We start from the raw sequence: 17,029 nt of genomic DNA on the forward strand, positions 1-17,029 counted from the left end.
GTAAGAGCGATCTATATTCCTATCGTTATGGCGAGCACTAGCAAAGCGTTTAGAGGGTGGGTGCATCCACGTCGTCGTTATTTGACATCCGATGACACACACGATCTCTGCGTTGTTTGTTTGGGCAAAGAGCACGCACGCGATGTCCTCCCGGCACGACACTGCAAAGAATTCCTGGATGTCCGGGCTCCAGGATAACCCCCTCTTGCCGAGGCATCGAGCGGGAAGTATAGGTGGCATTTGCGAGAACCTTCTTGTGTAATGCTGTCTCAGGCAGAGTTCTTATTTAATGTGTATCTGATGACTAAAAGTATTAATTTCATTAAAAAAAATCATACTGACCCCAAACTTTTGAACAGTAGTGTATACTTCTAAAGAATAATAGCACATAATAAATTAGCTTTAAAAAGTACTGTTTTAATGAAAAGTTGCATCTTTAATATTTTTATTAAGCCATTTTATACAATCAATATGGTAATGAGCCATGTCCAAACATATACGAACCCAAAGTTGCGATGAGTGTCATTAAATGCTCTTCTGGCTGACATCTGATGATAAATTCCATTCATTTTGGGATTTAATTTATATGTCAGTTATACCATGTGCTGAAGTTGTTTTTCACAACATGTCTCAACAGAAGGCTGTCAAGGGCAAACACAGAGGTTGCTGCCGCTCATTTAAACATTGACATCAGTTCACCAACCCGATCTGCTGTCAACCTCCAATCACTGCAGAGTGTGTGCACATATGACAGTGAGAGAGAGAGGAGCACGCTTCATGAGCTCTAAATGTAGAAGATTCCCTGAGGAGTGAGCTCTAAAAACACTCTTCCTCAGAGGGTGCAGCACTGCCAGTGAAGGTGCAGAATAAAGGTCACTTTGTGAGTCAACAATCATCTGCCAGCGCATCAGCAGTGTGTGGATGCAGGAAACAGCATCTGCCCCAGTGCTAAGGAATGGATTTCTCCCCTCCTGTCAAACCAGATGGCTTATACCTATGTGGCTTGTTTTTTTATTTCGCATCAGATCAGTATCTACAAAGACGGATAATCAGGGACAACTGATTATATTTTGTTCCACTAAAGATTACGTCTCAGGTTACTTATGTAACCATGGTTCCCTGAGTAGGGAACGAGACACTGCGTCCTCTAGGTTTCTTGCCATGCTGCGGACGCAAGCTTCAGACGAAGAAGTGAATGACATGTTCTCCCTGCGCCTATTTATACTATAGTCGCACCGGTAGTGATGTCATGGGCTGTCGCCGGCCAACGTGTTGTTGGTGTTTTTCAATGTATGCTTCAGACACGGGTCACGACAAGGCGTTCCCCATAGCGACCCCTAGAGGACGCAGTGTCTCGTTCCCTACTCAGGGAACCATGGTTACATAAGTAACCTGAGACGTTTTGTAATGACATTTTTCTATGACTTAAAAGGAACATAAGCTGCCGTTTAACATTCCTGTGGGCTGATAATTCATTTCACTGTGATTTCCACAGAACTGAATAAGAATCAATTTTTCTGCTGTTGGTCATCTAACACGTATTCCTCAGAGGAACATACCTCTTGATCTGCTGTCCAAAGCTAGACAATGAAGGAAGAATAAACCCAATGGGAACAGACCACCCTCAATCCACTGCTGCCTGTGCAGACAAGTTTAGTGCACGCTGTTGATGCTAATGTTGGCTTTAATTAGGTCTGAAATAAATGCAAAAGGAGGCATATTCAGGTCATTAAAATAGGTTCTCCTTGTTGACCGGATGTTTTGGAGATATGATCTATCACTTGAATGTACAGAATGCAGAGAAGTTTCTCTAGAGGTAGTCTCGCGTAGCCAGACCTTGGCCGCTTTGAATGGCCAAGGACCACCCAAGAGGCCATATGACTGACAGTTAAAGCAACCAATCACGTTTAGTTTTGTGCCGCGTCATGTTTAGGGGCGTGGAAATGTCCCCACAATAACAGACCGGTGTGTAAAACTCTTGGACGTATTTTAAAGAGTCTATGCGCAAACTTTACATATTTCACATACTTTTGAAAATCCAGAGTTTAGTTAAAACCTTGATAAGCACTCATCATCACAGTTGTAAATACGACGCATTTCTTCTTCAATGAGGGGGATTTAGCATCATGGCATCTTTGTTTCCAGATGGAACGTTAAAGAACACGACACACACATCTCCTGAAAATCCTGTATAATTCAACCAGTCAGATGACGACTTCGAAACTCCTGAAGTCCATGGGCGTGACATCTGAGGCTGAGACTACTCTAGAGGAAGGCCAGGTGTTAATGGCCTTATTGATTCATGTTTTTACAAGTGGGCAGTCAAATTATTTCCACAATAGGCTACTATTGAGTCACTATAAAAGTAGCTGAGGTAAAAAAGCAAAATAAAAGGCATAGCTCCTAGAAAAACAGAAACACATGCATGCATACTTCCATTAGTCACCTTAAATGTCTTTCTCCCTTCACAGACTGGACATGAGAAGCTAACATGGAGGGACAGACTGCCTGGATATTTAATCAACATTTCCTCCATTCTGTTCATGGTAAGCCTTAGGCTTCCTGTATGGTGCAACGTTTTTGTGCTTGTCCATATTTCAGTTCTCTTCTACTTCTACGTGTTCCTTTTTCCATGTAGTTTGGAGTGACTTGCTCTGCTGTCTTCAGTGTCATCATCTACCGCATCACCATCTCCGCCCTAATGGCCATGAGTCCGGATCCAGAGGTCAAGTCCAACGTACGAGTGACCGTCACAGCCACTGCAGTCATTATCAACCTGGTGGTCATCCTCATCCTGGATGAGATCTATGGCATGGTGGCTGCCTGGCTCACAGAACTGGGTGAGGTTTTACCACATGCCTCAGTATTTTTGCTAAATTATGACTTATAGTCAACTTCCCTTCTTTCTGATGTCCATCTTCCCTTCTTTGCCCACCCACATGACATGAATTTTTAATTGAGCCACTCCAGGAACGCTGGAGATAATGCAGCTTGTCAGTTAGCCATCACCGAGATTTCCTTAAGAGACGTTTTAATAAATGAGAGTCTCTGTGGATGTGTAGGGAAGGAAGGAAACGGAGAAAGCATGTGTTATCATCTCGTGAATAAGATATAGATTTTCCCGTGCTTCTTTGATTTTCACTCTTAAAGTCTGACCACATGCAGCCTGATTCACCCTGATGCTTTAACCTACTTCCAAACTCACCAATTCATGCTTTTTTAATATATTTTACAAGACTTACTGGAATTTGGGATTTTTTTTTGAGCGTAATGAATGCATTGAAATATGGTGAATGTATTGCCAAAATCGCTGTCTATAATCTGTTGTGGCAGATTAAGATTTAGGGAACGCCACAAAACATGAAATCCCGTCCCAAATGTAACCATATGGTCTTCTGAAAAGCTCTGTTTCTCAACCTTCAACCTGCTGAACAGAAGCTGCTAAAGAGAAACATGTTGGGAGAAATTTCCAAGCCACCCATGTTTGTTATACTTGTCAGAACAACAAGCTTTTAAAGTGGTGTGCAGTTTATCCAGAACATATCTGTTTAAATCCCAAATAATTTCATTCATTTGTCTGCAGAGATCCCAAAAACAGAGACCAACTTTGAGGAGCGTCTGATTCTGAAGGCATTCCTCCTGAAGTTCATGAATGCCTATGCACCCATCTTCTACGTGGCCTTCTTCAAAGGGAGGTATGTGGACCGGTTCAGTCCCAAAACAGGATTGCTCAAATCCACCATAGTTAATTGTTGCAGGAAGAGAAAAGCACACAAACTCACACATACTCCGCCTGTAGCACAGTGAACGTGAAGTCTGACTGCAGCACAAACATCTGGCTTCAAATAAGATAGACATGTGACCCTTGGCACTTCCTTTAGGCATGTGACCCTCACTCATCATTGTTTTTTTTGTTTTTTTACAGGTTTGCAGGCCACCCCGGTGACTATGTTTATGTCTTCAATGACTACCGTATGGAAGAGGTGAGTACGGTTCACCTTTTGTTGCATCCTGTATGTTTGTTAGCACTACAACATCATGTTCAACATTAGGGCTGCAGGACGAATCAAAATAAATCCAAAATCGCGCTGTGGCTTACTGCAAAGGCTGAGATTTGATTGAATTTATGCACAGGAAAGCACAGCACTGTGTTTTTGTCAACAAAAGAGTTTTCCACCAAAATAAACACTCAGTTTAATTTGAAAATGAAGAAATTAAGACTGCCAAAATATTAGTATTGTAATTTTACAGTTGTACTAATCAGTGTTTAGTATTGAGATCATTTTTACTGATATTTTGAATCCATTTTTACAATTTTCACTGTACAGTACAGTACAGTTGATGTTTTAATGTAATTAATGTTTTATAATTTAGTTTTTGTCATTTATATATATATAATTATAATTATTATTGTTATTTTCTTAAATACTTCAGTCATTTAATACATAATTTTTTACTGCAAAATATTACAATAGTACTATTTCTTATTTTGTTTAATATTCTTATTTAGTAATAATAATTACAATAAAATAATAACATTTTAAATCAGTATTTTTATCAGAAAAATTGCAATTTGTTTTTTTTCCTCCCAAATCCTGCGACCCTACTCATCAACTGTCAAAACAACTTTTACGTTTCTTCCCAGTGTGCTCCTGGTGGCTGTCTAATTGAACTCTGTATCCAGCTCAGTATCATCATGTTGGGAAAGCAGCTTATTCAGAATAACATCTTTGAGATTGGCATTCCGTAAGTTCCCACTCCTCTTCGTGGATCTCATAAAACACGCTCTACCACTAAACACAATAGCTTCTCTATCTGGAAACCTTAGAAAGATCATTCCTTCAGTTAAACGGTAAACACTGTTCCTGCCGAAGTTGGTTTATAGACCAGGAAATCCCAGGATAGTGAGGTAGGCTTTGCTCCCACTTTCTGCTCCATTGCCTTTCTGACTTTTTTTCCCTTTATTCAGTTCCTTTTACTCCCTTTTTGCACGCAGGCAAACTTTCTGACACGCCTCTCCTTGTACTCTTATAAGCTGGATTCCGGTCTCATTTCACATGTTTGCACAAGTGGTGCATCATGTCATTAATGAACAGGTTAAAATGCAAATCAGTGTGACTGATGTTGATGGCATACATGGAATAAAGTCTGTACTTGCAGCGCATATAAAAAGAAAATGATCACAGGTGCCACTTGTGCAGCAAAGTGCCTAGTGTGTGGCATGCATGCATTAATGCATGAGCAGACGACTGCAAAAATCTGGGACGGGATTTCCCCTGGGTGGTGAAATGGGTATGAGTCGTGGACTGTCCGTTTTGTGGAAATCCCTTTTTAGCCTTGTCCTTCACAAGAACACCAGTTCATTTTTTTTCTCTATATCCATTTCCACACGGATCGCTTTGATGAATGACACATTCAGTTGGTTGTGAGTTATCTGATAAACATAAACGCTTTAATTTATGATTCATTATATGACTCAGAGAGTTTTATCTCCACATCTTTGTCACGCATTTTGGTTTAATTTAAATGAACTTGTTAAGCTAGCCAGAAACACTCAAGGAACTCAAAAGGAATGCCTTTTGTTCCATGCTGCTCAGCTTAATCATAGAGTGCAACCCTAAAAGTCTTTTTACGAGCTACAACAGTAACTTGTTGCTGAGTTGATTGACAGCTACTCCAAATCACTAGTGCTTTATGGCAGCTCTGTCTTTTTTTGCTCTTCCTCTCGTTGTAAACCATGTGTGAGCATGTAAAAACACTCCAACATGTCTTTGGCATGTTCCGCAAAGTTGTCATTGCAGATGACCTTTCGATCTCCCAGTTGTACCTCAGAGTGCAAAAGTAGTTAATTTAAGAATGCAAATCAAAAAAGCAATATGGCCCATGAGAGGAGAACTAAGTCAACCCCATTCTCCCGTTCTGTTCTATAAATACTCACAAAAGTGGACTTTGGTGCAAACGTACCATGATGGAGTTCAGAATGACTCGATATCCCCCTCACGCAGAGACCTGACCTACTTAACCAATCTAATCTCCCCAGAGACCAATGCCATAATACTATATCATACTAATGTGCATGCTAAAAACAGAGCCTTATACGTTCAAAAGGGTGTCTTTTTAAAGTCAGAGTTCGCCCAAAAATTAAAATTCTGTCATTTACTCACCCTCAAGTTGTTACAAACCTGTATGAGTTTCTTTCTTCTGTTGAGCACATAAGAAGATATTCTGAAGAATGTTTGTAACCAAACAGTTGACGGTTGCCATTGACTTTCATAGTATGGAAAAAATACTATGGAAATCAATGGGTACCGCAACTGTTTGGTTACCAACATTTTTCAAAGTATCTACTTTTGTGTTCATGTACAACAGAAGAAAGAAACTTAATGGTGAATAAATGAAGACAGAATTTTCATTTTTGGGTGAAAAAAACAGTTGACGTTTGCCACTGACTTTCATAGTATGGAAAAAAATACTATGGAAGTCAACGGCTACCCTCAATTGTTTGATTACCAATATTTTAACAAGTATCAATAACAAGTATCTACATTTGTGTTCATGTATCTTCTTTTGTGTTCAACAGAAGAAACTCAAGGGTGAATAAATGTTGAGGGAACTTTAATTTTTGGGTAAACAAACAATTGTCAGTAGTCATTGTCTTCAATAGTATGGAAAAAAATATTATGGAAGTCAGTGGCTACCGTCAACTGTTTGGTTACCAACATTCTTCAAAGTATCTTCTCATCTAAAGAAAGAAGCTCGAGGGTGAAAAATTATGACAGAATTTTTGGGTGACCTATCCCTTTAAAGTCTGTTTTAGTTGTCGTTGACAAGTTGTTGTTCACCAGTAGGGGTTTGCATGTGACTTTATGAGCATTCTCAAATGCAAATGCATTCCAACAGCTGGTAAATGAGAGCTTTATCACGGATGGAGGAAAGCACTTATGATACAAAGGTGTGCATTAAAAAGTAATGTGCTGGAAAAGGCTGTAGTTTTGGAGACTAAATAATGCAGCAGATGGATTTGTAGGGTTTTACTGGGAGCGTTAATAGGCTGTAGATGGATGGACCACACGGGCCATTTCGTCCACTATATTTGGCCAGTCCAACGTAAGCTGTCATGGTCTCGCACTTGCTTTTCTGATGAGGACGCTCCAAACACAAAGCCTTGAACCTAGAGCGATGTCTGTGCACATTCTGTTTTAATGACTTGGAATGAAACCTCAGGTTAAATTGGATCAAAATTATGTTGTGATCGTGATTGCATGGTGGTAATTAACATGTTTGCTGGCGTGCTTTTATGGTTATATATATCCTGTTACATTGAGCTTTTGAATTTTACAACATGGGTCGTTAGTTTATTTTTCTCATTTTCGAAACTCACTCATGTAAGCAACCTTTCTTTTGTGTCTTTGAAATCCCAGACTGCTTAATGAGAAGTTTATGAGAGGTTTGTCTTTAAATGTGGAATAACTCCAAACACTTTGGGAGTTATTTATGGTCACTTTAAGGTCCAGTGATCTCCACTGGCTCTTTTAGGTATTGTCGGTTGTTTTTGAGTTATAACCGACACATGTAGAACCTCTAGTCAAGCTGTCCGTGTGTTTTAGCATTGAATTGAGAGATTTAATAGGCTCTTTATTGCTTGACTAATCGAAATATTTGCTGTAGAGTTTTGCATTCTGTTTGATTTGAGTCTTTTTCATGTAACCAGGCTGGAACAGACAGTCTTGTGTCTGTGTGGTTTGAAGGAAAATCAGTGAACAGATGTGTACAATAATGAGATTTCCAGAGAGTCCTTCCGTGTATGTGTGTATCAGACGTATCGGTCTGTCTCCTGTACACACCTGCGTGTGGTTATACCAATAGATCATGGAACTCCTAGCCAAGATTCATGCCATTGCAAGTTAATTCTCATGCCAGATCACTGAACTGAATCACACAAAGGAATTTAAATTAAGTTAAAGCTCAGAAACCAAAAGCGAGTTTAATATGATGTTAGAAGAACAATTTCCTGAAGAAAATGAGTGGTGTTTGCCTGTGCAAAAATCACCGCCATGATGTTAGAATGTGTATACATAATTTATACAATTAAAATGAATATAGAAAAGTGCAGTTGTTTTGCATTTGAAAAATCACCAACTCTATGTACAGTATAAGCAATAGTAATATTTATGTAAATATAAACAAAGCACACAATATGTCTGCATAAAATTCATATGCCGTTCTTAGAAGCAAACCTGACACTTGACTCGCTATCAAATCTGGGTCATTTTAGCTGCAAGGTCAAGTTTATAGCAACGGTTTGTGTGTTTACATTCTGTCTCTGCTCTTTCTCCCTCTCACTTCCCGCTTTAGAAAGCTGAAGAAGCTGTGCCGCACACTCAAGGACAAAGAGCGGGCGCCCAAGGAGATTGTGGAGCAGCCGGGTCGCCGCCAGCAGTGGCACCTGGACTACGACCTGGAGCCTTTTGACGGACTCACACCTGAATACATGGAGATGAGTGAGTTACACTCCACTCTGTGTAAAAGCAAAAGTAAAGCGTCCTCAGGGTGAAGTGCTGTGAGAAAACATCTAGTTAATCTAATTCATCCCCTTCGGCGAGAACCGCAGGATTTGTTGTTGGAGGAATGCACAGGTCTCTGGATTTGACACGCCCAGTTTGTGACTATTTTAATGGTCAGAATTATGAATGAACATGTGAATTGGGCCAGTAGCCCAAGCATTTGTTTCACAGCTGTGTTTACAATTGGGAAAGGGCCTACATTCGCTAGCATGTGGCTTACGGTGATACACAACTGACTGAGTGTTTATGTAAGTTGGCATGAAGACGTCTGTAAAAGATCTGAAAGCCTAGTGGGTAAACAGCAAAGTTAAACATATGAACACCAATGCAAACTTGAATTACTATTAGTCATCCTACATTTATACAACCCAATTATGCTGAGAGCTAAGACGCCGACTGATGTTTCCTGACACGTTTGCAAAAAAAAGTTTCTTTCAACTTGACTCGAAACAGCTCTGTTGTAAATACTGTAGATTTTTTTTTTTTTAATGTTTTGCTATATAAAATTGAATGCAGGTACACAACAAGAGCTTTATTCTGTAATTCTAGGATCTGTGGAGTTTATTATGGTTCCCGATCGTGATTGTTGATTGAGTGGTTTGATGTGGGCTGGTTTAGTCCCTGAAGTGCAGGCGAGTTGCATAACTGTCTATCAGAGACCTGAGAAAACCTGCGCCTTAGTCTTTTCTTGAAAATGTATGGATGCTTTAATCCACTTCCAAATAAAACAGATTTTCTAGTTTTTCATGTTCTTTATACAAGAAACACTTATGAGACTCTTCGAATCAAAGAAACGATTGGGGAGAAACTGAAGATGAACTCAAGTCCTTAAGTAATAACACTGGAGGGAGATCACCACCTACACACTGTGAAAGATATTCTCAGTGAGAGCAGGGGAATGAGACCCACTCGTATGGATGTTTATGTAGGATACCCTCCAGCCTGATCACTCTAGAAGCCATTGTTTGCATGTTGCACAGGAAAAAAGGCCATGTGTCAATCAAGCCAAAGAAGGAAATGCAGTTTCCCACAAGGCTTATGTTCCATGTGTTATTGATTGACAAATAATCAGCTTTGTGCTTGACACCCATGCTGGTAATGTCAAGTTACTGTAGAAAGACACAGTCTGTTCCTAGAAAATCACCACATCAAATAAGTAGTGGTTTTTCCATTGTTACTATGATTTGTGGAACTTTCTTAAGATGTTATTTGATCTATATGTGAACACATACACTGTATAAGTCTATTTTTATTAATTAATTTATATTTATTTATTTTCAGCAACACTACAGTTCAAAAGTTTGGGGTCCGTAAGTAACTTTTATTTAGCAAAAATGCATTTAATTGAGAAAAAGTGACAGTAAAGACTTTTATATTGTTAAAAATAAAGTCTATTTCAAATAAATGCTGTTCTTTTGAACTTTCTATTCATTTCTATTCAAGAATCGTGACAAAAAAGTAAAAATAACTGTTTTCAACAATGATAATAGTCAGAAATGTTTCTTGAGTAGCAAATCAGCATATTAGAATGATTTCTGAAGGATCATGTGACACTGAAGACTGAAGTAATGATGCCGAAAATTCAGCTTTGCATCACAGGAATAAATTACATTTGAAAATATATTCAAATAGAAAACAGCTATTTTAAATTGTAATAATATTTCACAATTTTACAGTTTTTACTGTATTTTTGAAAGCATTGGGGAGCATAAAAGACTTCAAAAACGTTAAGAAATATTACCAACCCCAAACTGTTGAATGGCTGTATAAAATCAATATTTAATCCTTAATGTCTGGTAATAGACAGCAGTCTTATAGCTCTATCAATCAAACTCCAATTTGTAATCCAAATGTCTCAGCATGTAACCTACATGTTTGCTTGTTTTCCATTCTGCAGTCATTCAGTTTGGTTTCGTGTCGCTCTTTGTGGCCTCATTCCCACTGGCTCCGCTTTTCGCTCTCTTGAACAATGTCATCGAGATCCGCCTCGACGCCAAGAAGTTTGTCACGGAGCTTCGCAGGCCAGATGCCATTAGGGCCAAAGATATCGGTGAAAACCTTGTATTAATTTTTACACTACAACTATTCACTTGGATTCTTAATCGGACTCGAATCTACTAATTTAACCTCTGAATTGAAATGTTTCCTCACACAGGTATTTGGTACAACATCTTGAGTGGTTTGGGAAAGTTCTCGGTCATCATCAATGTAAGTTTCTGTTATATATCTCTGCTGCTTACCACATGCTAGTCATATAAGTCCTCTTTATGGAAAGTTAATCATGTGAAGAGGTATCCATAAAGACCCCAGGGTGCATCACTGTTAAAGAGATCCTCTTATTGTTTTCATAAGACTTACAAGATTCTAAGAAGCTTGGGTTCACATTATTCATGGAAGAAATAAATTTATGCCTGTTCTAGCACTGTACAGATGTTCTTTCACCTGTACGGTTTGCTTCATGCATGTCTCTCCTACTTAAAATTGAATGATAAACCTCTAGCAGATGTATTTTAATAGATGTGATGTTCCCAATATGAGAAGAGCATTCCAGTAAGCCTTATGGTAAAGATCCTTCAGCTTCTCTCTGAACTTTCATTAAGAAAGCCACATTTACTCAGAAGCCCGACATCTGATTGACTCCAGCTGTGTTGTTCTTTTGGAAATCAAGTATTCGTTTAATGTTACAGCTATAAATGACCTCTCCAATCCAATTAAATGCCACGTATTATCAATGGTACCACTCTTATGGAGGACCAAACCTGCAGAAATAATAAATAAATAAATAACAGGAAAATAAAGAAATAAATGACTTGATAAAAACAAATATAGTTCATTTGTAATAAAATTTAATCCTGAATTTATTTTTATGACCTTTTTCCTATATGTATTATTTTCTGTATTTATTTTTATTCTTTTTAAGTTTTATTTACTTATCTTATCCTTTATTTTTTATATTTATTTATTTATGTATTTATTTATTTTAAATGTATTTATTCATGCGTTTATTTCTTTTTTATATTTATTTATTCCCACGTGTATTTATTTCCAGATTTATTTATTCATTTATTTTATTCCTTTATTTATTTTCCTGTCATTTTATTTCTTTATTTATCTATATATTTATTCATTTTTAATTTCTGCAGGTTTGGTCCTCCATACACTCTGCATGAAGATTACCTTAAGTTATATGTTCCTTAGTGGTCTGGATGAGTGTTTATTATAGCTTAGTATCATTATAGTTTTAATTAATATTTTAAATTATTTTTTTATATTTTCAATTTTTGTTTTAATTTTAGTTAAAGTTTTTCTTGTGTGCTTTTGTCAATTTAAAATGTTTTTTGTAAATATGCCTGTATATTTTATTTTAGTTTTAGTTATTTTTGTACATCAAGCTAAACTAAATTAAAATGAGAACTGTTGCTTTAGCAACTAGCTAAAATAATATAAATTACTTTTTTTTTTTACATTTTAACAAAAATGTATTTAATGGTTTTAGTTTGAGTTAACTAATAACCCTGGTCTGGTCTTTATTACAGTTAATGATAGTTTTAGCAAAAGTTCTACTTTTTGCTTTTACATTTTTATTACATATTTTGATCTTTTACCTGTTATTTTATCATTTCAGGCCTTTGTCATCTCCTTCACGTCAGATTTCATCCCTCGCTTGGTCTACCAGTACATGTACAGCGAGACAGGGACCATGCATGGCTTCATCAACCACACGCTCTCTTACTTTAATGTCAGCAACTTTAAACCTGGAACTGTGCCTTCCATCTCCAGTCTCGGCAAAGACGTTACATTCTGCAGGTTGGAAAAATGAATTCTATTACTAGCAATAATAAATCAAACAATTTATTGAACATCCCTTTCCTGTGGTAAAATGGCTGTGATGCACAGCTGCCTATTGCTTTGATAAAACATGCAACTTGGAAATTTAGTTCAAAACTGAATAGTTGTAAGCAAACTGATTGTTCACATCAAAAGGGTTCTTGGTATGACAGCACACAGGCCGTAAACAACCATAGGACCCGTCGTTTGCTCCTTTTAAATCATGTCTGAAATAAACATGTGTCGAAGCTATTATGGTCTGAACATACTGATCCTCTTGGACGGCGTCTGGTGAGATTGCATGTATTCTTCATCAGATTTTCCACACCTGCATGTGGAAAACTCTGATAGGAGGGCAAAACAAATGGTTCTTTTACATTTTTACAGTCATAAACATTCAACCAGCCTATCCAGTTCAGCATATTTAGTTCAACAGTAAATTACAAAGAACTGGACCACATAGAAAGGGTAGCTCGCCCTTTAAAAAATATTTAACAAACAGACACGCATATTCGATTCTTTGGAAATCTACTGCACTCTCACAGATTCCTTATGGGCTTGGTAGTGAATAGACTTCTGCAGAATCCGACTGTCATTCACAACAACTCCCGCCCTGTTTTAGATATAGCTATAACTCATAATGTGTTTTACAAAATCGTAAACTGTTCCACAGAATTCTGTGGATTTTCCTTCAAAATCAGAACAGAAAATGTGGAAGAACATGCACAGGTTCTGTGTCGGCCTAAGTAGTTTTGTAAACCGCCTTAATGTGAAATTTTTTTTTCTAATGAAGCAGTGCTGTTTGCTTGTGTTGATAGTGATAGTAATTGTGTTCATCAGTTCTCTGGAAAGAATTATTATTATTATTATCAGGACAGCAAACGGCGTTTAACCCTCACACTGAAGTGGAGGAAAGAGAGAGGGAGAAAAACCTCTAGATGGGACTCCATCACCCTGAAGTGTGAGATCTCACCACTGCTTTGATTATCTCGGGCGGCCTTCACAACACAGATCAGAAGCATGTCAAGAAAAGTGCTTTTATCAGAACCGGTCTGCTTTTTCTGCTCCAAGCAGTTGAGAACGAGATTACGCTCGTTTGTAGCTACTTGGACCAAAGAGAAGTGGCAATCTGATGTCTAGGTTCCTTTGACCCTCAGACTGTTTATTAAGAGGACAGATAGATGGAGAGGGAGCAAGAGGGCAAGCTTGTCAGCGTTCTAAAATAGGGTCGAGGAACAAATCAAGCCCATGTTTTTACTGCACCATATTTGCCCTTTCTGGACTTGTATAACCAAACAAGGACTTCACCCCAGGGACCATGTCTTCAGATAAAGATATCTGACTGTCTGAAGAAATCAAAACCAGCCTAACACATTCCACGTAGATTACTGTATATGGCCATGAAATCAATGTCCTTAGTGGGTTATTAAAGACTCAGAGTTTACTTTTCACTATTCAATAGAGGAAATCAAAACTTCTGGGAATAGCCTGGTCTAATGAATTAAGCATGCAAGATATAATCAAAATATGCAATCATCATGACCAAGATTGTCTCCTCCTACTACAACTGTATGATCATTCTATATTTTAGGTATATTTCATGTCCATTGATGATAATTCTGTTTTTTTCTAACAATTTTGTTCAGAAATATTGTATATTTAATCCACCAAGAGATATATCTCACACATATATTTTGTGTTCTTCAGTTTTCTTGAAATGGCCTTTATGCCCCTTAAATTACAGTTGTTGCAATGACCGCTTTTTGAATTGACAAGTTCAAAATAATGAATAAAAAATGTTAAAGTCAAGACTATCTATATTACATTTATTTCTATAATCTGGCGGAAATGCGCTTCCATACCAAACAACCCCCCTGAAAAATAAAAAAAAATAAAAATCTCACAAAACCATGTGACCAGCATCATGCAATCATTTTCTTCTGTGACATTTTGACCGCGTTATGGTATTTTTTCTTTCTTTCTATATTTGATCTCCAATATTGTCATGACATGGAGTATATTAATTGTTCATTGGGTACATTGTTATGGTTTGCAGTATTTTTAATTCAAATAAATATTAAAATGAGAATTTAATCTGATCAAGAAAATAACATTTGGTTGGCCAGATGAAGCCTGCCATTGAAATTACGAGTTAAAATGGTGAAATTCTCAACTATGTTACCTGTCAACACACACAGTATGTCCGTAACATAGCTGACAAACTCACCACCAGGGAAAACATATTTTTCTTTGTAATAACAAAATGGTGTTTAATGATTAAGCCTTGCAACTAGGAGATACATTACACTGATAAAATAAATCAACTGAAGTCTAATTACAGAATGACTTCACTGCATCCCAACAGGAAATAAATCTACAAAGTAGTTGTTAAGTTAAACAACAAATATGAAATTCCTTCTTTTGCACTTTAAATGTCCTCATCATGATTAATAATGCTGTTGTGTTGTTTTGCCCTTTGTAAATTTTCGGTTTATTTTTATTGCCAATCAACAAATGGATCCTCACTGAGATGAAATAGCCTTAAATAACTTGGGATGTCTGTTCTTTTGTTAATTTTAGGTACAAGGACTACAGAGAACCACCATGGTCAACTGAGCCTTACCAGTTCTCCAAACAGTACTGGTCGGTTCTTGCGGCTCGGTTAGGTTTCGTCATATTGTTTCAGGTACAAGCTACTTATTTTACCATTACCCCCAATCTAAAAGCCTAAAATAAAATAGTTTTACTCCTAATGAACGCCAGAAAGGGACTATGAATGGAGGAACATAAATGTTCATCCTTCTTCAGTCCAAGCCAAACAAATAAAAAAGCCACACAATAGCTACCTCAGCAACGTGGGAGCTTCAACCACATATAAATAATGCAGTCTTCGCACTTTTGGATTAATAGTCTTTATGCTGGTCAGAATAATTGCTGTAACTCAGTAGAAAAGTTCTGCTGTCAGCAGCTGTGGGTGGAAACTAATTATATTGAAATGTAATTAAACAGCAAACCAAAGAGTTAAAGTAATAGTTCACTCGAAAAATTTAATGTCGTTCCAGAATGACAGTTCCTAGTGATCATGGCTGTGAAGCTCTTAAAAAGAACAAGAAAAATTTGGTTTTCAATGAATAATGTCTTAAATTTAGTATTTTCCTCACACAAGGCTTACATGTGGCTTCAAAAGACATACTGTTCAAAAGTTTGGGGGGTAGCAAAATTAATACTTTTATTTAGCAAGGATTGCATTAAATTGCTCACTTATATTTCTAACAAAAATCCGGAAAAAATACACCACGGTTTCCACAAAAATATTAAACCGTTTTCAACATTGATAAATAATAAGAAATGTTTCTTGAGCAGCAAATCAGCATATTAACATGATTTCTGCTGAAAATTCAGCTTTGCATCACAGAAATAAATTACATTTTAAAATATATTCAAATATAAAACAGTTAATTTAAATTGTAATAATATTTTAAAATGTAACTATTTTTGGTCAAATAACTGCAGACCTGGTGAGCATAAGAGATTAAAAAATCTTGCTGACCCTAAACTTTTGAACTGTGGATTGCATACAATATATTCTTCTATGTGAGGCTCATGATCAGAAATTGTATGTATAGATGTCACTGGCAGAGCACCAATACCTGAAATGCTATCTGGTGTGTAAAAGATCCTCCATCTATTGAATGGAAAGATATATGTTTTCATCACAACCACTGATGTATATTATCTCCTGCGCCCCACCCATTCAAGCAAATGTGAATATACGTGTACTTATACATCTCCCACTCCTCCAGAACCTGGTAATAACCATGAGCATGCTGGTGGCCTGGGTGATCCCGGACGTGCCCAAAAACATCAGCGAGCAGCTGAAGAAGGAGAAGACTCTTCTGGTGGATGTCTTCCTGAATGAAGAAAAGGAGAAGTTGCAGTTGATCCAGAGCTTGTTCTCTAGAGATCTGATACAAGAACAGCAGAAGGAGCAGCAGGTGTCGGATCAGACCTCGCTGCCTCTTCAGCAAACCCAACCCGAGCCGGTTCCTCCCGCTACGTCCCCGGCCTCCACAGCTCCTCGCACCCGACCCCGAGCTGCAAGCTTCAGCCAGTTCACCCGCCAGATGTCCATGTCTCCCCAAAGCAACATCACCCAACACACGGCCGTGTGAGGGAAGTCGGACGAGAGAAGATGAGTCTGGAGTGCATTTCACAGTGCCTGAGTGCTGGATTTTGAGGATTTGCTGAAGTTTGAGGCTCCGAGTTTTGGGAATCAGGTGACCTCGATCCTATGTTCCTGTTTTTTTGTACCGGAGAATGAGGGGTCACTTCTTTTGGTCACTGAACTGTAGTCTGAATGTCTGTCTTGCAGGCTCCACATCTGGTTTTTAAACCCTCAGATGTTCCTATACCATTTTGAGGCACGTCTGCACACAAACTTGAGCTTCAGTAGGACCGCTTGCAGATGCAATCATTCCACATGCACTGGCGTTCACAGGAACACGAGCGGGATGCTCTCAAATGCACATTTTTTTCTCCATGATCTGCTCTTGAGCGAGGATGTTTGTCGGCACAAACTCGTAAAGAGCAGCACACATTTGGTGATGTTGCGCAATCTGTACATGCTGTCCAAATGC

The 17,029-nt window shown here is 37.9% G+C and overlaps 1 protein-coding gene across 2 annotated transcripts in view; it reads left to right on the top strand.

Moving 5' to 3' along the window:
* LOC107711491 (anoctamin-1-like) overlaps positions 1-16,779 on the top strand; it is a 52,966-nt gene extending 36,187 nt beyond the window's left edge. For both annotated transcript variants that reach the window (XM_016516475.1, XM_016516476.1), the window contains 11 exons: positions 2,472-2,546; positions 2,639-2,840; positions 3,584-3,695; positions 3,926-3,983; positions 4,646-4,746; positions 8,356-8,501; positions 10,462-10,614; positions 10,720-10,772; positions 12,190-12,371; positions 14,973-15,078; positions 16,196-16,779. In XM_016516475.1, coding sequence (XP_016371961.1) covers positions 2,472-2,546; positions 2,639-2,840; positions 3,584-3,695; positions 3,926-3,983; positions 4,646-4,746; positions 8,356-8,501; positions 10,462-10,614; positions 10,720-10,772; positions 12,190-12,371; positions 14,973-15,078; positions 16,196-16,564 — 1,557 coding nt within the window. In that variant the 3' untranslated portion in view covers positions 16,565-16,779. The remainder of the gene's footprint in view (positions 1-2,471; positions 2,547-2,638; positions 2,841-3,583; positions 3,696-3,925; positions 3,984-4,645; positions 4,747-8,355; positions 8,502-10,461; positions 10,615-10,719; positions 10,773-12,189; positions 12,372-14,972; positions 15,079-16,195) is intronic.
* The last annotated feature ends 250 nt before the right edge of the window (positions 16,780-17,029 follow it).

Source organism: Sinocyclocheilus rhinocerous, unplaced genomic scaffold (genome assembly GCF_001515625.1).
Source record: "Sinocyclocheilus rhinocerous isolate Xijiao unplaced genomic scaffold, SAMN03320098_v1.1 scaffold208, whole genome shotgun sequence".
Taxonomy (NCBI): domain Eukaryota; kingdom Metazoa; phylum Chordata; class Actinopteri; order Cypriniformes; family Cyprinidae; genus Sinocyclocheilus; species Sinocyclocheilus rhinocerous.